Source organism: Onychostoma macrolepis, chromosome 20, assembly GCF_012432095.1.
Source record: "Onychostoma macrolepis isolate SWU-2019 chromosome 20, ASM1243209v1, whole genome shotgun sequence".
Taxonomy (NCBI): Eukaryota; Metazoa; Chordata; class Actinopteri; order Cypriniformes; family Cyprinidae; genus Onychostoma; species Onychostoma macrolepis.
Window position 1 is genome coordinate 9,094,373 of NC_081174.1, and position 21,500 is coordinate 9,115,872.

The 21,500-nt window shown below is 36.0% G+C and overlaps 1 protein-coding gene and 1 long non-coding RNA gene across 2 annotated transcripts; one reads left to right on the forward strand and one right to left on the reverse strand.

The window, feature by feature from the left end:
- Positions 1 to 3,608: 3,608 nt before the first annotated feature.
- tmem30ab (transmembrane protein 30Ab) lies at positions 3,609 to 8,268 on the reverse strand. Its single transcript, XM_058756972.1, has 7 exons — positions 7,813 to 8,268; positions 7,572 to 7,691; positions 6,902 to 7,009; positions 6,295 to 6,382; positions 6,061 to 6,207; positions 5,745 to 5,951; positions 3,609 to 4,312 (listed from the first exon to the last, which is right to left on the reverse strand). The coding sequence occupies exons 1-7, from the start codon at positions 8,056 to 8,058 to the stop codon at positions 4,119 to 4,121; spliced, it is 1,110 nt and encodes a 369-aa protein (XP_058612955.1). The 5' UTR covers positions 8,059 to 8,268; the 3' UTR covers positions 3,609 to 4,118.
- Positions 8,269 to 15,266: 6,998 nt separating this feature from the next.
- LOC131527712 (uncharacterized) lies at positions 15,267 to 19,391 on the forward strand. Its single transcript, XR_009267726.1, has 3 exons — positions 15,267 to 15,436; positions 16,363 to 16,503; positions 18,585 to 19,391. It is a non-coding gene; the product is annotated as an uncharacterized LOC131527712 (long non-coding RNA).
- The last annotated feature ends 2,109 nt before the right edge of the window (positions 19,392 to 21,500 follow it).

The following is a 21,500-nucleotide window of genomic DNA, read 5'->3' on the forward strand; positions in this document are numbered from 1 at the left end:
ACAAATCTTAATGTTTAGGCATATAATGATATTTTAGGGAACTGTGTGCTTCTAATTTTAAAGCAACAGTTTGGACAGGACCCTTTTCTATTCTAACATGACAATGCCTCTGTGAATAAGGCAAGGTTCAAAAAGAAATGATTGATTTAGTCAGTGTGGAAGAACTTGACTGGTCTGCAGAAAGCCAAGTCCTAATCCAAGCTGAACACCTCTGGTGTGACTTTAAATGCAGATCTTGAGCCAAAAACTCTTTACCAAACACCAATGACTTGTACATATGGGTACAGTCATTTTAGACACTTCCAAAACTGTTGCAACAGAGATGGAAATACAATTTTTAAATACATGAATTATGTTTCCATCTTTGTTGCCATAGTTTTGGAAGTGCCTTTTTCTGTTCTAAAGAAGGGGGTGTCCCAATACTTTTGTCCATATTGTGTATGTACAAGCCATTGGTGTAAGGTGATGAGTTTTTGGCTCAAGGTCTGCATTTGAAGTCACACCAGAGGTGTTCAGCTGACTAGGATTTGACTGAATCTGGGCAGAGAGTATATCCCTATACACTTCAGAATTCATCCGGCTGCTTCTGTCTTCTGTCACATCATCACTAAACACCAGTAACCCAGTGCCACTGGAAGCCATGCAGCTCATGCATCACACTGCTCCACCATGTTTTACAGATGGTGTTGTATGCTTTGGATCATGAGCTGTTCCAAGCCTTCTCTATACTTTTTTCTTCCAGTCATTCTGGTACAGGTTGATCTTAATTTCAGCCGTCCAAAGAATGCTTTTCCAGAGGTGGTCTGGGTTTTTTAGATGTTTTTTGGGAAGTCTAATCTGGGCTTGTTTGCAGCTTGTGGCGAAGCCTCTGTATTTGCTCTCATGAAGTCTTCTCTTGATTGTAGATGTGACACGTCTACCTCCTGGAGAGTGTTCTTCTCTTGGCTGGATGTTGTGAAAGGGTTTTTCTTTACCAAGGAGAGGGTCCTCCGATCATCCACCACTGTTGTCCTCTGTGGACGTTCAAGCCTTTTTTATGTTGCTGAGCTCACTAGTGCATTCTGTTTTTCTCAGAATGTACCAAACTGTTGATTTGGCCTCTCCTAATGTTCCTGCTATCTCTCTGATGGATTGGTTTTGTTTTTGAAGCCTAACAATTGCCTGTTTCACTTGCATGGAGAGATCCTCTGACCGCATGATGTGGGTTCACAGCAACAGCTTCTAAATGCAAACGTCACACTTAGAATCAACTCCAGACCTTTTACCTGCTATACGTGAATAGCCCACGACTGTCCATGAAACTGTCAATTGTCCAATTACTTATGATCCCTTGAAAAAGGGGGAAGGTATATATTAAAGAGCTGTAATTCCTTAACCTTTCCTCCAATTTTGATGAGAATACCGTCAAATTAAAACTCATTAAAAATGTGCCTGTGTCCAAATATATATGGACCTGTATACAACATACAAATTGGTTGATATATTAACATGAAAGAGCAGATGAAAGAGCTGACAGACATCACACTGAGACATATGTACACTTGCTGAGTCATTTTCTAAACAGATGCAACTTTTCAAATTCTAGACTGCTTTTAAATCTTCTGGGAAGTCTCACTCTCTCTAACACCCAAGATCATTAACTGAACTTGCTAAGAAAGTCTGTCACTAATTGACAGGAGAACAGAGAAACAGGAACACAGTGTTCGAGTCACATGAGCTGCAGTGCACATCATTATCTCACACCAGCACATCTCAATCGCTGTTGATGTTGTGTGAGGTCAGCCGTGGTCCAGAGGTGGGCTGACGATGTGAGAGCGAGTGAAACAGGCACTTGGGTTGGGAAGCAGGTAATTAGAGCAGCACTTTTCCTCTGGGCCGTTCTACAGCTGCTCTTTCATGCAGTCCAACATACCAACAGCAGGAGAGAACAGATGTTGCTTATGGTGTAATGAAGAAGCCAGAGGCTATCAGATTCACAGCTTTACAGATGGCTTGATCGCTGGTCCTTTTTACTGGGTTTTAGTTTGAAGACTTCTAACAGAAATAACTCTTTTAGTGTTGCTTAGTGTTGTATACCTTCTGCTCTACGTGCATTCACCTTCTGAGTCTCACCATGGTCACAAAAGAAGAGGAAATATTCCTCTTTCTTGATCAAATGACATAAAATGGTGCTATTTTCATTTATTCATCACATGCTTTCTTATGACATTGACTTTTTAACAATTATCCTAGCTTTGGTTTAAAAAAAACAATTGTATTATCATGCATCACTGGGGGGGTACCATGTATAAAAATGGTTTTTAAGGAATAATTCACCCAAAAATTACAGATTGCTGAAAATGTACTTATTCTCAGGCCAGCCAAAATGCAGATGAGTTTGTTTCTTCATCTGAACAGATTTGGAGAAATTTAGCATTACATCAATTGCTCACCAATGAATCATCTGCAGTGAATGGGTGCCGTCAGAATTAAAGTTCAAACATCTGATAAAATCATCACAATAATCCACACCACTCCAGTCCATCAATTATCATCTTGTGAAGTGAAAAGCTACGTGTTTGTATAAACAAATCCATCAAGACATTTTAACTTTAAACTATTAAAATTAAATACCATAATCCATAATAATGCCCCAGTGAAAACGTTCATCACCCGTTTTCCTTTCACATCAGAATTCACAGACGTATCTGTTTTAACTCGTAAATGGTTCTTCATCTTTGCATATTTCTCTCCTGCTTCATATGGATTATGGAGTTAAAAACATGCTAATGATGGATTTGTTTCTTGCAAATATACTTTTTTTTTTTTTTTTTACTTCACAAGATGTTAATTCATGGACTGGAGTGATGTGGATTACTTGTGGATTATTGTGATGTTTTATCAGCCGTTTAAACTCTCATTCTGACGGCACCCATTCACTGCAGAGGGTCATTCCAAATCTGCATGCTGTTATTAATCTATTTAATTTAATGAAAATATCGATGTTGTTTCAAACCTCTATGCTATTACATATGCAAAAATATATTTTTCATTGAAAAAAAAAAAAAAAACATGATTGTGAGCAATTTTGGGGTAAGCTATCTTTTCAAAATTGTTTCAATGTAGCAAACCTATGGTTTCAGATTGTGATACTAAAGCCGATTGCATAAGATGAGCCTTTTGATATGTTCCAACTAAACATCCTGTTTAAACATTAAATACACCAATTCAATACAGGAAAATAACACTTTTTAACTGATTTAACATGCTAATTTTGTCTTCAATGTTGTCTTTGGTATCACCTCCTGCTACTGAAGAGTGCAAAGGATACTTCAACACACAATCATGAGAAATTCTCAGTAAGTTCAGCAATTAGGCATTTTATTCACCCAACAACAAAATACGCACTCCTAAAAACTGGCCAAAAAATGTATGGCTTGTCACAATCTAAAGTGCTTATTTGTTAGAGGCAGACATGCTGAAACACTTAAAAAAGACACAACAGCCAAAATAAGCCCAAGACAGTTTCAATTAAATAGACAAAGAATGAAACGTTTGGTCCTTGCAAGCCATGAATTACACACAGCAAAGCTTCTTTAAAGAGCACAAGCATCTCCAGGAAACAAAAAAAGATTTGAACAATCTGTAAAGTTTAATGGTAGTTGTTATTGATCCCTACCATAATCTGGCACTACAAAGAAGTTTGAAAGTAAACAGAGCCACAGTATTTGCCTTTATGAACCTTGAGGAAAAGTGAAATTATCCTTTGTACATTAAACTGTTAAAAGTAGTCATATTATGTTGCCCTGTTTAAACATTACTTTTGGCCAAAAGTAAAACCATTTAAATGAAATACAAATATACATTAACTTACTGTACTTTATACAACTTGGTCTTTATCCCGGACGTATGTTGTAATATCACACTAATCTCAGACATATGTGCATATCGACGGCCAAAACATGCTTGAAATGAGCCATCAACCATCATCAGAAAAAATAAAAATTCAAAAATAAAACTTTGAAGTGGACACAACATCGAGAAATAAATAAACAGAACATCAAGTGGTCAAATACTCTTGCACCTTTAAGCATGCTACTCAAACCCTGTGGCTGACAGATCGCATGCACTCGACAAGCTTAATTGGGAATATCAGAGCTGTTGTTGCGGTTTCCGTATTTGTGATGAATGAAGAGGAGCACCACGCCGAGGAAGAAGCAGATGGAGCCCACGGTTAAGTAGGCGATGCCCAGGAAGGGGTTTTTCCCTCCCATCCAGGAGATGGTGCTGAGGATCATTCGCTTCCGGCCCTCAAAGCTGCGCACGGGGTAATCTGAGGGGCAAGTGGTTGAGGAAATAATATCAATTCAGAAGTTATTCAAATATATCCAATCAACCAGTGTTTGCACTTTGCTTAAAGGGATAGTTCACCCAAAAATGTTTTAACCATTAAGTAAGTAAGTAACCCATTAATTACTGTGATCAACGCACGGAAAGGAAAGTATTCTCGTAGCTTTACTATCTTACTACCTTTCTGGGCCTTGAACATGGTAGTTGCGTTGCTGTCTGTCTATGAAGGGTCAGAAAGCTCTCGGATTTCACCAAAAATATCTTAATTTGTGTTTTGAAGATGAAGGTCTAACGGGTTTGAAACGACATGAGGGTAATTAATGTAATTAGTAATTAGTGTAAATGTAATTAATGTAAATAATTAATGACAGAATTTTTATTTTGGTGTGAACCACCCCTTTAAATTTAATGATGAGACCTATTCATATATTGAATGTATTCTTTGTAAATTGAGTTTTAGAACTGAACAATAAAACCATAATTTACTTCAGAAAATAACTGATTAAAAAATTCAATCTTCAAGCTATTCATTTATTTCTATTAATCGGTTTTCTTTTTCTTTCTTTGTTGTTATAAGATCAAACACGTAAAAAAACATCTTGGGTTTTCACTGATTATTGTTCATGAAGTTCCTGTGAAGGTTTCAAAAAGATAATATTAGGTAAATATAGATATTTACTACTTTGTAGGTAAACTAATATCAGCCTTCCTTCATTTAGTAGTTGATTTAATAAATAAAAGTCTATGGTCAACTAGATTTTGACTTTATTGTTGTTTGACTACTAGACAACAATAGCAGTTATGATTCCACAGATGGAAAAAATATATTTTTTTAGCTAGTTCAAAGCAAATATACAAACCTTATGTGGTCAGTAAGATTTTTTTTAATGTAAGAAGTTTCTTATTCTCATCAAAGTGTATTTATTTGATCAAAATTACAGTAATATTGTACAATACTACAATGTAAAATAACTGTTTTCTATTTTAAAATGTAATTAATTTTTTTTTATAATGGGAAAGCTGGATTTTCAGCAGCCATTACAACAGCTGATCTGGTACTCAAAAAACATTTTGGTAACTTTTTATTATCAATGTTAAAACAGTTATGCTGCTTCATATTTTTGTAGAAACTGTCATTTTTAGAAAGTTCAAAAGAACAACATTTATTAAAATCTTTCGTAACTTTTGATCAATTTAATGTTAATGTTAATTTCTTTATAAAGAAAAAAATCATTCTGACCCTGAACTTTTGAACAGTAGAATATACTTAAATCCTTCTTTTTTTTTTTTTTCTAATTTAATAATTTTTTAGAATGAAAAGCTATCTGCGCACAATATCAGAATGTTACAAAAAGCATCTTGCGTCGAATCGGAAATATTTCTTTATGTGTTAAAGGTATGCAATGCAAGGATACTGTAGATGACTTCCAGGCTGTAGTTGCCTCTGGGAAGTGTGGGTGTCATGTTGTTCTTCTTCTGAATAATGCGGTAGAGCTTTCTGAAGGTGGGGAGAGCTGCGGTGCGCATCCACACGATGAAATCCTCATTTATGAAGCCGTTGTTTTCTATGTCAGTGTCCAGCTCATAAACAGGCTTGCGCCAGTTGACCGGCTTCGCTGTGTCTGGAAGATGAGGAGCGTTTTAGTTAGAGATACGGGAAAAACCAATGCTAATCCATCAGAGTACATATAATCCTCTATACAGAATTATATACAAGTATATTTATTCTACCTATAAAAACAGCAGTAAGATTTGGGTTGCTTCCCCCAGGGTTCCTGAACTTCACATGTTTGTCCGTCCACCATGCAATCCCTTTTTTGACCAATGGAATTAGTGTTTTTGTTCCATTGGGATCAATGTAAAACAATTCCAGAGTGTCTGAAGCAAAGAGAGGAAGAGACGAGCAATATTAAAACTCTTGAGGAAACAGTCTTACGATGGTAAGTATTCGGATCCAGGTCTCACCATTAAACATGCTGTTAGCAATGGCTCCACACGGGGCTATAGGCTTGTTTTCATTAGTGCGGTATGGCTCACATTCTTTGCTTGGCTCCTGAAATATAACAATATGCTTTGAGCTTCAATTAATAACATGCAATTTTATAGCATCAAATCAAGAATTAAGTACTTCTTGTACTCAGGATGCAGCAGACCTATTGTAACTTAACAAAAAAAAAAAGAAAACCCACAGCTGGCAGCTATTGCAATGTCAGTCAGTTTAAAGTTCATTAAACGTGACAGTGACTGCCGGTGATTGACAGGGCTCCACTATAATAGGTGTCGAGATGTTTCTAAATACATGTTGCACAACCCTGCTGTCATACAGCGGTTGTTGACTTTATGTTGACATGTGTTCGAGCTGGCAGAGCATACTATGCTGTCAAACACCTCAGACAGCCGAGCTCAAAATCAGCTCAACTATTTAGTTTCTATTAACACCACAGCTGTCAATCATCAAGCAATAAATAAACAGATAGATATAGATACTCCGTCTTCTTCAGGGTTACTGATGGATTTATAGAGACTCTGTTTTTCAGGTTTGATGATAGATAGATAGATAGATGTGCAGTACCTTAAGTGAGCGCTCGTCTCCGTTAAGCTGGCTGTCATCTCTGGACTTCACATACCGCCGATGGTTTTGGTAGAAATTTGAGAGGCCATAGTACATGAAGACGTTACTCTGAGGACATAAAGTTAGCATCAAGAACCGGCACTGTTACGAAAGCCCATTATCACCTCCAAACAAATATCCTTCGTAAAAAAAATAATAAAATAAACTGGGAACATTTGTATTTATAATATGTGCTGTGTTTTAAATGTTACCATTCAGGATAGTGAAGGTTTTTGTCAAGCTTATGGTTTTCTCATGTACAGATAAAAGTAATCAGATGAAACTACTAACAAAAAGCGCTATGGTTCCATTATATTTTTAAATAATGAACACCACCAGACAGCAATGAACATCCATAAAGCTCCATTTGATTCTTACTTATATACTATATGTAACTCAAACATTACAAAAGCAAACTTTTTTTTAGATTTTGTCGACTCTAAAGGTTCCATAAATTGTTTCATTAAATAAAAAGGTTTTTTTGGACTGTTTTGTCATATGTCCAGCTTTACAGGGTTAAGTCACGTGGGTTTGGAGCATCGCGAGCGTGAGTAAATGACAGAACGTTTACTTTTGTCTCAACTATCCTTCACCAGGAATGCAACACAATGGTCAGGTCGCACACACTCACTTCGAAAGGCTGGTCTAGAGAGAAGAACAGGACACATTTGCATGGAGACGTGCTGTTCCAGCTGAAGCTTTGAGAGCAGTTAAAACACGGGCTGGACATGTCAGTGCCAGTATAGTCAATCTGAGAAGCAGAGAAACACGCATACATGTTAATCACGCGGTTACATAACATATGCGTCTAATCGCTGTGTAACGTTATTTGTCAGTAAAATGACACTAAACACAGCGCAACAGGCTCAAACCTCGAACTCCTTGATGTTGTTGGATGTCACGTAGAGGCCGATTCCTATGGGGATAAAGATGAGGCCGATGATGAAGAAGGCGGGCAGCACGGTCCCCGCGGTCAGGATGGGCTGCCAGGCCGGTAGCCGCTGCTGTTTGAAGGCCGTGTTGTCGGGCTTTCTGGTCCGGATGGCGGCTCCGCCGAGCCCCGCGGATCCGGTGTGATGACCGTCTTCCTCCTTCGCGCTGTAGCTGGACGCCATCATAGCTGTAATCCCAGCTCACAGCCTCAGCGCTTGTATGAACACACACTCTCTCTCTCGATTATAGACGGGTGATTAATAAAGAAGTATTGTAGACTGTCTTCACAGCGACCTTCTTTCTAGGTTCTTTGGAAAGTTGCTTGTTTTGTTTGAGGCGGTGCTACAGGAAGTGTCAGCTTCAGGAAGTGTCTGATTCGCGATTCATGTGCGAATCGGTTCTATTGATTCAGTCGAACTGATTCGCGAAGCGTTCTTGAATCAACTGTTCTGTTTTTTGTAGTGCTGTCAAACGATTAATCGCATTCAAGATAAAATATTTTGTTTACATAATAAATGTATGTGTACTGTCCATTTATTATGTATAAATACACACACATACAGTATATAATACATGAAAATATTTACATGTATATGCATTTATATATTTATATTTTATATGATATATAAATATATTTAACATATAAACAACATATTTTTCTTAAATATATACATGCATGTGTTTGTATTTATATATACATAATAAATATACACAGTACACACTCGTATATTATGTAAACAAAAACTTTTATTTTGGATGCGATTAATCGCGATTAGTCATTTGACAGCACTAGTTTTTTTGTTTTTTTACACATACAAAAGTAAACACAGATACATACGTATTCCCAGGGTAACAAACAAACCAACCAAATAGAAAATAAATAAATGAATGAACACCTTATAAAGACTCAAAGGAAGAATACAGAAATACTGTTTTCATAGCTTTAAGATTGACATAACTATGGATAGTTGCCATATACTTGTCTAAATCAACTCTGAACAACGAAAAGAGAGGTTTAGAACCAGTAAACTATTGCTAGTGAATGTGAAATTTAGCTCGCAGGAGACAAAAATGAGTAGCCTAGTCAAACAATTTTTTAAAACAAAAAGAAAAGTCACTTACAAAATAAGATTGCATAAGCATTACAAAATCTGACCAAAAGAAGAATGAAAACTGCAATTCACTTCAATGTCTAACTTATATTTTCTAAGAAAAGCTTTAGTAGGGTAACTGAACTTAAATATTACTTCTTTTACTTTATTTGTGAGCAGATACTTATGAGGCAAAGTCCCTACACTGTCCACAATATTATTCCAGTAAGGTATTATATAAGAAATCGTTGCTATCTCTCTTTAATATGTTAACCTTGACAATCCCCATATTTTTTAATCTCCAACATTCAGTAACTGCACCCAGATTCAGTGACCAGTTTATTTTATCATATTAATGTGCTTAAATCAAGACAACATAACCAAAATAAGCACATTTTAATAATATGTGTTGATTTTGGTTGGATGATATTACATTAAAAATATACTTTTTCTTGTAAAATAGTAGCCTATCTGACACAATGGATCTAAATGAGGATGACAACTGGAACACATTAATTAGTTTACGATAAATACTACTTAAGATAACTTACTTAAATACTTAAATAGTCATAAATTGTAGTTATTCAACATAATTGCTACCATGATGAACATGATGACTCAAATGAATTAGTGAATCATCTTTCAATGAAACGAACCGATTCGCTAAAATGAATCAGACAGGCACCTGGCAGGCGTGTCATACCACATGACACAACCACAGATAATAACAGAGAATGAATCAGTAATAAGTCAGGTATTTTATTTATTATAATCCAATTGTTACATATATCTTCAGTGACAAATTAGTTTTATTTTTAGTCAAATATAAACATATTTGTTACACAATGGACATTTTAGTGAGGAATACAATTAAATATTCAAATTTGTTTTTAAAAATTAACTAAACTATTTGCATTTTCTGTAGGCTATGTGGTTCAATTCATTGTCATATTTAGAAGATTCAAATAGGCTGCACCCTTTGAACCACAAGATGGAGCAAGACACCAAAGCAACGGCTGAAGCAGTACCAGGTTCTCTCCGAACAGGTGCGAGGGACTAAACTTGCAGTATTTTATCAAAGCTGTATTTATGTCAAGCCTCTTTCCATTAAAATTTCCAAGTTCTTTATCATGCAGCTGTAGACCTTCAGACTTGCTCACCTTAAAAATCCCAATATATTTTCTCAAGGTCTAACATGCTCTTTTATAGTTTGTCAACCTACCATTTCTTTTTATCCAGTAACTTCCTTTTTGGATTTATGCACTGTGTCTCTGACTTTGTGATTTCTTTCTTTCTTGATCTTCGTCCTCCACTCTTTTCAAAGGATCATTGCTCAGCTTTAAGTTTTGAGTTTTTGCAACTTTCCTCTGCTTACTTCATCCCTAAGGTACCTTTTTTTTTTTTTTACTTTCTAAGCTTTTCTTTTGTTCCTGTTTGATTACTCAGTCCAAAAAGCTGGCTAACTTTATATACACTGTCAGCTCTAGCCATTCCCGAACTGCCATCCTGGCATTCAGGTCCTCACATTGCTGCACAAACTTGGCTGGGTTTTGTTTAAGCACTTCCCTCTAACCTTTTGGGTCATTTAGCTGTCTTGTTCAGCTTTGCTGTTGACAGCCTCAAGAAACTGCTTTACTGAAATCCGGAAAGCATGTAATTTATGACTCTTATTCACCAGAATAAATGCAAATGATTTCAGCTTTATTATCTTCTTTCTTAAGTTGTCTTCTGCATGTTCTTCTACGGCTTCACTTTAGCAAACAGTATGTTTAGTCTTGCAGAATTAACAAAGATCTGACCCGATGATCTTCCAGGAGTCCATGAATATGAGGAATTGAAGATGAGTTATTCACATATTTATGTACAACCCGAATTCCGGAAATGTTGGGACATTTTTTAAATTTGAATAAAATGAAAACTAAAAGACTTTCAGATCACATGAGCCAGTATTTTATTCACAATAGAACATAGAGAACATAACAAATGTTTAAATGGAGAAATATTGACACTTTTATCCACTAAATGAGCTCATTTCATATTTGATGCCTGCTACAGGTCTCAAAAAAGTTGGCACGGGGGCAACAAAGGGCTGAAAAAGCAAGAAATTTTGAAAAGATTCAGCTGGGAGAACATCTAGCAACTAATTAAGTTAATTGACATCAGGTCTGTAACATGATTAGCTATAAAAGGGATGTCTTAGAGAGGCAGAGTCTCTCAGAAGTAAAGATGGGCAGAGTGTGTAAAAATATTGTGGAATACTTTAAAAACAACGTTCCCCAATGTCAAAATCTACAGTGCATAACATCATCAAAAGATTCAGAGAAATTGCAGAAATCTCTGTGCGTAAGGGACAAGGCCGAAGACTTTTGTTGGATGCCCGTGGTCTTCGGGCCCTCAGACCACACTGCATCACTCATCGGCATGATTCTGTCATTGATATTACTAAATGGCCCCAAGAATACTTCCAGAAACCACTTTCGGTAAACACAATCCGCCGTGCCATCTGCAGATGCCAACTAAAGCTCTATCATGCAAAAAGGAAGCCATGTGAACATGGTCCAGAAGCACTGTCGTGTCCTGTGGGCCAAGGCTCATTTAAAATGGACTGTTTCAAAGTGGAAAAGTGTTCTATGCTCAGACGAGTCCAAATTTGATATTCGTGTTGGAAATCACGGACGCCGTGTCCTTTGGGCTAAAGAGGAGGAGACATTCCAGCGTGTTATCAGCGTTCAGTTCAAAAGCCAGCATCTCTGATGGTATGGGGGTGCATAAGAGCATACTGTATGGGCAGCTTGCATGTTTTGGAAGGCACTATGAATGCTGAAAGGTATATAAAGGTTTTACAGCAACATATGCTCCCCTCCAGGTGACGTGTATTTCAGCAGGACAATGCCTATTGCAACAGCATGGCTTCGTAGTAGAAGAGTCCGGCTGCTGAATTGGCCTGGCTGCAGTCCAGATCTTTCACCTATAGAGAACATTTGGTGCATCATTAAACAAAAAATACGTCAAAGACCACCACTAACTCTTCAGCAGCTGGAAACCTATATCAGCCAAGAATGGGACCAAATTCCAACACCAAAACTCCTGAAACTCAGAACCTCGATGCCCAGACATCTTCAAACTGTTTTGAAAAGAAGAGGAGATGCTACACCATGGTAAACATGCCCCCGTCCCAACTATGTTGAGACCTGTAGCAGGCATCAAATTTGAAATGAGCTCATTTTGTGCATATAATTGTGAAATTCTTCTAGTTTTCATTTTATTCAAATTTAAAAAACGTCCCAACATTTCCGGAATTTGGGTTGTACATATTGGCCATATGGGCCTATATCATATTGATCGCCTCCACACAGTTAAGGGTTAAAAACGATTTGGAGAGTGCTGAATAAGCTAGATGCTAAAATAATCTCTTTTAGGTCCCATGTGGAAAATCCTGTTTGGTTCCCTGGTGGTGTATCTTTCAGTGAAGTATCTTATGGCTGCTGCTAGGCTTTTGCTGTTTGTTTAGCCTAAGCTGAAAATTCAGTGTGAGTGTAAAATTCCATTATGGAAAAAAATCTTCTGTTGTTTTAATATTTTGAGAAATTGGACACACTATGTTAATGCATATGAGTCTAACAAAAAGAGGGTCATGCCTGATGGGCTGTATTTCAAAATGATAATCTTAGAAAGTAGGCTACTGACTCTTAAGATTTTACTTTTCATTTTTTATACAATAATTATTGCAAGCAGCATATAAATATTGCAAGGAATCTTGACCAGTCACATATTTCAGCACAGCACTGTATTGATAGACTATTCCTCAAAACGTCAACATTTTCTTATTCTCAAGCTGCTTAATGTTCAAGCTCTACTCAAACTTTATTTTGTAGTAGTCTGTTATTGAAAATACTTGATATACCTGTCACTGAGAAACAGAAAGTGGCATTTCACTCCCGAATGAATCAGTATGTTTGAACAAATTGATTGAGTAAATGATTCATTGACTCACTTGTTTCCAGCTACTGGCATAACATGTTACCTTTTCTGGAATGTGCACAGACAAGCGGAGTGATTTTGGACTAAATATCAGCCAGTAAATTTCATGTATTGCTTAATTTGATTTTAATAAACTTCAAATTAGATTTTATTGAATTGTGAAAGTCTCCCACTCACTTACATTCTAGAAAGTTAAAATGTCATTACAATAATAATTGCATATTATTGTTGTGTTGTTATTATTATTATATACACTAAGATTTTTATGATTTCTGAATTTATGATTTTCAGAATGATTTCTGAAGGATCATGTGGCATTGAAGACTGGTGTAATACATCTACTGAACCATGACTGTGCAAAACATAATGCTGTATTATGTGTAGATTTTTGTGGACAGCCAACAGAGATGAATAATGAGTATCAGGACATCAGAAAATACCCTTCCTTTCCACCAGGAAATGCAAATCTACTTGTAAACTCTTACTGCTCTTGTTAATGTAAATATTATTTTAAATGAAAACTTTAAAGCTCATCAAGTTCCAATCTTGTCAATGTTCCTCACAGGAACAGATCATATGGAGATGACTCTTTTTCATGGCTGCATTCATGGAAGGGCAAAGAAGCTGCTTGTTGCTCACCTGGTTCAGAGGAGGGAATTGAAGTCTGGAATTTGACTTTTCCAAACCAGTCTGAAATCTTCCATACCTCTGCAGAGCTGCAATGAAGCGTGCTAAGCAATCCAGCATGGAAACACTGTCATCTCCTCTTTTCTTCACAACTTTTCTGCTTTCTCAGCAGGAGATATTGAAATGCTAAACCACCATGATTAATCAACCGCTTGTAGCTGGAGACACCATAAGCTGCTTGGCCAAGAGAGACACAAACAGACAGCAAGGGGCCTGGATGCTGTCAGGGCCTGAAAGAAATATGCTAATAAAACAAGAACTGTTGGTGAGAAAGTATTCAGTCAATGATTTCCACTGACTCTTGAAAAACAGAAAAGCAAATCATCTAAATACTGGTGGTACATGAAACTCCTGCTCTCTCCATTTAGGAATGATACAGGTGCCAGTAACACCAGTATTATGTTTTCAATATTGCCTATTATATACATGAGTCATAATGGACATGACTTCAACATTTGTAGGCTACTGTGTTTGGCTGAATTTCAGATAATGCCTTTAAAAATGAGGCCCAAAGTCACAGATGGTGAACAAACATCTTTAAAGGGATAGTTCACCCAAAAATGAAAATTCTGTTATTAATTACTCACCCTCATGTCGTTCCAACCTTCGTTCATCTTCAGAACACAAAATTAAGATATATATTTTTGATGAATTCTGAGAGCTCTCTGACCCTACATAGACAGCAAGGATATTACCAAGATCAACGCACAGAAACATAGCAAGGACATCGGTAAAATAGCCCATGTGACATCAGTGGCTAATTTTACAAAGCTACGAAAATACTTTTTGTGCTAAAAAAAAACAAACAAACAAACAAAAAAAACAATAATAACATAATGTATTAATTCTCCCGGAGTTACTGTATTCCGCCATTTTGGAGAGTACCCCAGAATGTAATTAACGTAATCAGCGTTGTTCACGTACAGCGGAAGACGGTTCCTCGGGGAGAAGAATTGTAAAAACGTAGCATCGTAAAATCATAAATTGTATAAATTATTTCTTTATTAATTAATAATTTAATCAAATGTATACGTTTTCTAACCAAAACAGTATCGGATAAAATCATTCGTTTGAATTCCAAGAATTGGTTAAAAGCAAAACCTTTATTTGGATCGGACGAAATTCAATCATTCACACGGTTTCTCACCATAATTCAAAACAAAATGAGCGCTGGATGAAGATAATATTTACCAAATCAACAGAAACAACTTGCTATGGTTTGCCAGCAACTAAGAAGAATTTCATTAACGGTTACACAGGTTATGAATTTTGTGACAGAAAGAGTTGGCCTATGCCCCCGACATCGAATGAATCATTATTTTGAGTCGGTTCTTATCAATGAAACTAGACAAATGTGTCTGAATCGGTTCGCAATTCATGAATCATTCGGGCCTGAATCGTTCGCCGTTTCCCAATATGCTGTAGAACAGAGAGAACAAAATAGAGGCTGGGTGAAGTGAGTAGCCTACCTAAGTTAATCAACTGAAATATGCAAAAGTGTTAAATGCAACGTCAGCACGTGTACAGTCAAGTATCTCACAACATACGATTATTATTCTTGAATCGTTTTTTTTTTTTTTCATGAATTGGTGAAGTGGCCTATTAATGAGCGATTCAGTCTGAATCATTCCGAGTCGACAGCACTCACAAATTGTTTGGAGCAGTTTCTCACTCTGTAATTTAGAAAACAAGTGGATATTAATTATAATCAACTGAAACAACTTTCAAAATCGTTTGCCAGCGATAAAGAAAGTATTTTAAACTCGACTTACACACTGGACTCTGTACTGCAGGTAACAACAAGGTAACAACCAAAAGAGCATCAAAACAAAAACACAACACAAAAACCACAGTAGCTACCATGGCACCATGTTTTCACCTTTGGACACTTTTACCTTGTTGTTCTGATATATCAGTAAACTTGAGTAATGAAAAGGCTAGTGTCTCATCTGATGTGTGTAAGTTTTATATACTTTATACTTGTTATAGTGTGTAGGCCTATTTTATGTATGCTAATGCTACTTTATTTTGTGGCTATGCTTATTTATGAAAACCAGCATGCATTTTGCATATCTTTCCAGTGTTAAAATAGATTTGATGCCTTAGTCAAAAACAAGGACAATGTTCTTGCTTTAACAGTACATCCATGCTATTTATTTATTTATAGTAATTTTATTAATTAATTCATACATTCATGCTGAAAAATGGTTATTTCAAATCTTACCCAGAAATAAAACAAAAACTCAAGGACTATGTGTGCAAATATTCTTAAATATTTAAATATATATTTAACTATAAAAGGGCTGCATGAATCTAAACGGCTTAGAAAATATACAAACAGAGAGAGAGAGCGATGTTCTGAACCCTGAGAAAATTAAGAGGTTAAAACAACTTGTTTAACCATCAGAGGGGACCAAAGCTGGTGGCATCAGAGCTGAAACTAAAGAAAGTGATTTGTTTTGACCTTACGAGTGAAAGACACAAAGGTCAGATCTGACAGCAGGCAATGACAAGCCTCTGAGAATATATTTACCGCACAAACTGTCATATGAACGACCACGGCAATCTGATGCCGACTAATCTTAGGTGCACCGGTGTCAGTATGCCTCCCCTGAGATCCATCTGGCTGCGTTGCTCCGTAAGGTCACTCCGGTGGGCGTCTGCACCCACTCTTTTCTGCTACACGGCCAAGCAGATGGCCTCACAGCATTAAAGGTTCCTATGTCTTAGGATTCACTGGGAAAATGATGAGTCAGCCAGGATGTGGCCTGCCTTCAAAAATATCCCAGCCTGCCAGTGTCCTTGCCACCCAGATCAGCCATCCACATGATGACGGACTTCCATGATGTGCCATCTTTCATTAACCTCCCTGTGAGTGATGGATTAACCCTGAGGGCAGAGACAGAGTCATAGATTATTGAGAACGAGTTTGCCTTCGCTCAGCCTCACCTGGTTTATAGTGGATGAGACTGTGCTGCTTTAACTGCTGTATCACTCTTAGACCACTTTTCGAAAAGGACAGTTTCTGGACTTTTAGTTTCAGGTCTAATATTTTTTGATAAATTATGTCAGAGGTGAGATTTTGTTCAGGAAGCTGATATTAAAATTGAAAACAAATAAAACATTTTTTAAAAATCTGATACCGGTAAGATAAAAATGTTTTTTTTTAATGTCATAATCAATAATAGATAGATTATTATTTTACACACTATACTGTTCACAACTTTAAAAAAAAATGTTTTTTGAAGCTGCATTTAACATTGATAAACAGCCATTATTAATAACTGAGTACCAATAATAACTGATCACCAAATCAGCATATTATAATGATTTCCAAAGGATCATATGACAGTAAAGTCTGGAATAATGACTGCTAAAAATTAATCTTTGCATTACAGGATTAAAGTACATTTAAAATATATTCGAATAGAAAATAGTGCTTTTAAATTGAAATAGTATTTCACATTGTTACTCTTTTATTGTAATTATAATCAATTAAATTAATTAAAATGAAATCAATTATTTTAAACTTTTGACCGGTAGTGTACATAAAATAGTTATATTAAATTATATTTTTAAATAAAACTAACTAAAACAAAATCAAAAGTTTTTCATGTGTGTTTAAATAAACTACCAAATACCAAAAAAGGGCAAAAATAATGTGTGATTTCTGTGCATTGTTTTCAAACAGGTTTCTGGAATACATTGCTAAGAGGGACTAGGTAATATTAATAATACTTCCATAAGCAGTATTGTTTAATATTTATGGACAAGTGCAGATGTGTCAAGCCTTTGTGCTTTAACATTATAGTTTATTGTAAATGGAGATTATAATACATGGCAGACTTTATCAGGTAAAGAATTGATGAACTGCTGCAGGAGAATGTTTTCTATTATCCATCAATCAAACTTCTGTATTGATTTCTAAATGTTATGTCAAATATATCATGTTTTTCATTTCTGATCTTGAACCGGTTACCTTCATTCTTAAAAATGCAAGAATCAATAAAGCTATAGACAGGTGGCAATTCAGTGTACCTCAGTTGACAGATAAGAACTTTAATGAATACTTCAAAAGACAATGGCCATCCTTCAAGAAGACAAATGACAGGCCAGATATTAATGCGGCAACAAAAAATTAAATCATACTTCACAATTATCTAGTGGCATATTGCTTTGCCCTTCAGAGAATATTCCAGATTATTTTGATCATGATATACACTACCAGTCGAAAGTCTGGAATAAAACTGAATTCCAAAGACTTAATTTAAGATTTTTTAATGTTTTTGAAAGAAGTCTCTTTTGCTCACCAAGGCTGCTTTTATTTGATGAAAAATACAGTAAAAACAAAAAAATGTCAACATCATTACTCCAGTTTTCAGTGTCACATGATCCTTCAGAAATCATTCTAACACGCTGATTTAAGAACCATTTTATATTATTATCAATGTTAAAAACAGCTGTTTAATATTTTGTGGAAACCGTGATACACTGCCATTCAAACGTTTGGGGTAAGTAAGAAATTATTTTTATTTATTAAGGAAGCATTACAATGATCAAAAGTATCAAAATATTTCAAATAAATGCCGTTCTTTTGAACTTTCTGTTCGTCTAATAATCCTGAGAATGTGAATGTATCTTGTTTTCCGCAAAAATATTAAGCGGCACAACTGTTTTCAGCATTGATATTTAAAAAAATGTAATAATATTTCAAAATATTACAGTTTTTACTATTTTCCATCAAATGAATGCTAAGACTTTCAAAAATATAAAACAATCTGAACTATTGCAACTAACGTTTGACCGGTATATGTCTTGAAGTCAATTAACAAAAACAATTTTCAGTTTGTAAAAATAAATAAAAAACGTAACAAATGAAGACATGAGGGTGAGTAAATAATGACAGAATATAAATTTTTGGGGTATCTAACTATTCATTTAACTCCCTGTAGTTGATGCCTGGCTGTAGACCTCAAAGAAGAACCCACTACCCAGGGGACAGATGAAGATGATGGCAAGGGCGTCGTTCTTTCTGGTGCAGACAGGAGAAAGTCTCTACCCTGAGAAGGATATGAACCCACACTCCGGTTGTAATGAGATGTTTGATCATAATGCACACCCCATTTGCAGAAAACCAACAAAGGAATAACAAAGACATTCCAGTCAGCAAATCTACAAATGAATGTCTGAAAAATCAGCTGCTGTGGTTGGACATGAAATCAGGATTCTGGTCTCATGTAACCTGAACAAGAGTGTTCATTTAGGATGCAAACTGTTAAAAAAAATCACAAGTTATGGTGTTGCAGATATTGTGTTTTACCTAGAATAGTCAAAAGTAAAGTTTATTTGGCTCAAAAATCCATTTGATCAATGTAGCAAACGTAAGTTTGAACCAGTGGATGCTGGGAGTGGTTCAGGAGAGGGTCAGTCTTCCACTCACTCCAGTCTGGCTCTGTGCTGCTATGCAACGCATGTGTTTCACAATCCAATCAGTTCCCAATAGATAAAATCAAATCCCACCCTACGTTTACATCATAGTCTGTCAAAACACTGTGAAACTGAACACAACTAGCGATTTCATTTTGTTATTGTTGTTAATGTTGGACCATGAGCTGAAAAAATATTATGTTCGAAAGCAGTTGCTTCCATCTGTAATTACAGTAAGTCTACTTGCGCTAACAAAGACATTTTGACAATTGTTTTAGTAGAGCAGACTAAGATGTTTAAACTGTCTCATAGGGTTGCAAAGGGGTGGAAAATTTTCGTAAATTTTCCAAAAATCCCAGGAAGATTCCAAAAAATCCCGGAAAGTTTCCAAAATTTACTGGAAATTTTCCAACTTTTTGCAGCCCTACTGTCTCACATGGTCAATAGAAGAATTATGATGTTTTTTTATATTTAAGTTGGTGGTCGGTAAGATTTTTAATGTTTTTGAAAGAATTCTCTTATGCTCACTAAGGCTGCATTTATTTGATGAAAAATACAGTAAAATCAGTAATATTGTGAATAATCATTACATTTTATAATAACTGTTTTCTATTTGAGTATACATTTAAAATGTCATTTATTCATGTGATGTCAAAGCTGAATTTTCAGCATCATTACTCCAGTCTTCAGTGTCACATCAAATCATGCTAATTTGCTGTCCAAGAAAAACTCTTATTATTTTCATCATGATACTTCAGGATTATCTGATAAAAGTTCAAAAGCATTCATTTTAAATTTTTGTAACAGTGTAAAAGTTTTTACTTTAGCTTTTAATCAATTTAAAGCATTCTTGCTGAATTTAAAATATCATAAAATATTAAGAAAATCAGGAATTTCCTTAATAAAAAAGACTTCGCTCTTTGTTTGGGCCGGCTAGAGTGAAGCGAGAAGGTTCTCACAGACTCTCAAGCTTGTGCTTCAGCCCCAGCATTTATAATTACTGTGGTTCGTTGGGAGGATAACGTTAATACCGCTAATGCTTTCAAAGCAGGAGGAAAAATAAGATTGCTGTGTCATAAAATCAATCTCTCTTTATGAAGAATTCATTGCTCTAGTGTCGTTCTCCCGAAAGCTATAGAAGTTCTTGATTAGCGTCGAATCAATACCATGTTGGAGACAGTGTGCGAATAACCGAAGAGAGATGGCGGTGGGAGCCCCAAAGTGAATGAACCCTCTCCATCCGTGCAGATCTGTGTCAGTTCCGTGGAGTCTGGGTTAATTGGTCTGAGAGAAATCAATAACATCGGCTAATTTGCCTCCAGATCTCTGCGGCTCAGTGACATGGAAGGGAGTGCTGCATGCGTAAGATCACAAGCTTTTGATGAACGCGCTGAAACGCCTACCATCAGCAAACCACAGCAATTACATTCCCTCTAGTGCTAATGATGTGTATTTTCCATGTCTGCTGCTGCTTCTTAGTTCAAAGCTTAATCACAGTCACTCAAAACCAGCTTGACACCAGAGGTCACGGAACAGGTTGAGACAATGGATTGTTTTCTGTTGGTTTAATGTGGATGATCATGAATCAAAAATATCTTGTCTCATAAACACTTCGATTTTTAGATCCACTGTGATCGCTGTTGTGCGGCTTTGTTACTTCTGGTTTTAGATACCTTGGGAAAGGAATACAGCTCGACCCAATTAATAACTTAATGAGGCAATCTCAGGAGCAAAGTTTCCATCTGTAAGCCTGGAGTGATGGGAACCATAGTTTTCTCTTAAAGAGACAGTTCACCCAAAAATGAACATTCTGTAATCAGTTACTCACCCTCATGCCATTCCAAACCCATAAAAACGTTCTTTATGAACTTAATAAAGCATCATAGTTTTGGAGGAATGTACCTTTCATTAAAATTACTTTCATTTGTTTTTGATAGAATGTTTATTTTTGGGTGATCGATCCCATTAAAATAAATTTAAAATGTCATATGCAAGCCATTTTACTTCTATAATCTGACATGTGTGCAAGTGAGGATATTTAATAAGGAAAAATATTTATTTCTTTTTTATTTTATCTATCTTTAATTGTTTGGATTGTGAAAAGTAGGTGTTGCATATAAATGTAGCCAGATGTGTGGCCTTTCAAACTTCCTTCTTTTCCATAGATCACAAAAGGAGAATTTTTGCAGAATGTTCACACTGCTCTTTTCAGAACAGTGAAAGTGAATGGTGACCAGGAGCTGTCAAAAAGCACTCTAACTCTACAAAGGTACCTGTTTTATACTATCTATTTCATGCCTTCTGTCGTCTGATTGATCATACATTTTTAACAAGTAAAATGTCTTGTAGTATAATTGTAAAAATGTCTCCCTTCAGGTCGTGCTGTGAAATCTTTACTGAAGAAAATCTAAGAGTAACTGTCATATTATTAGTAATATTTC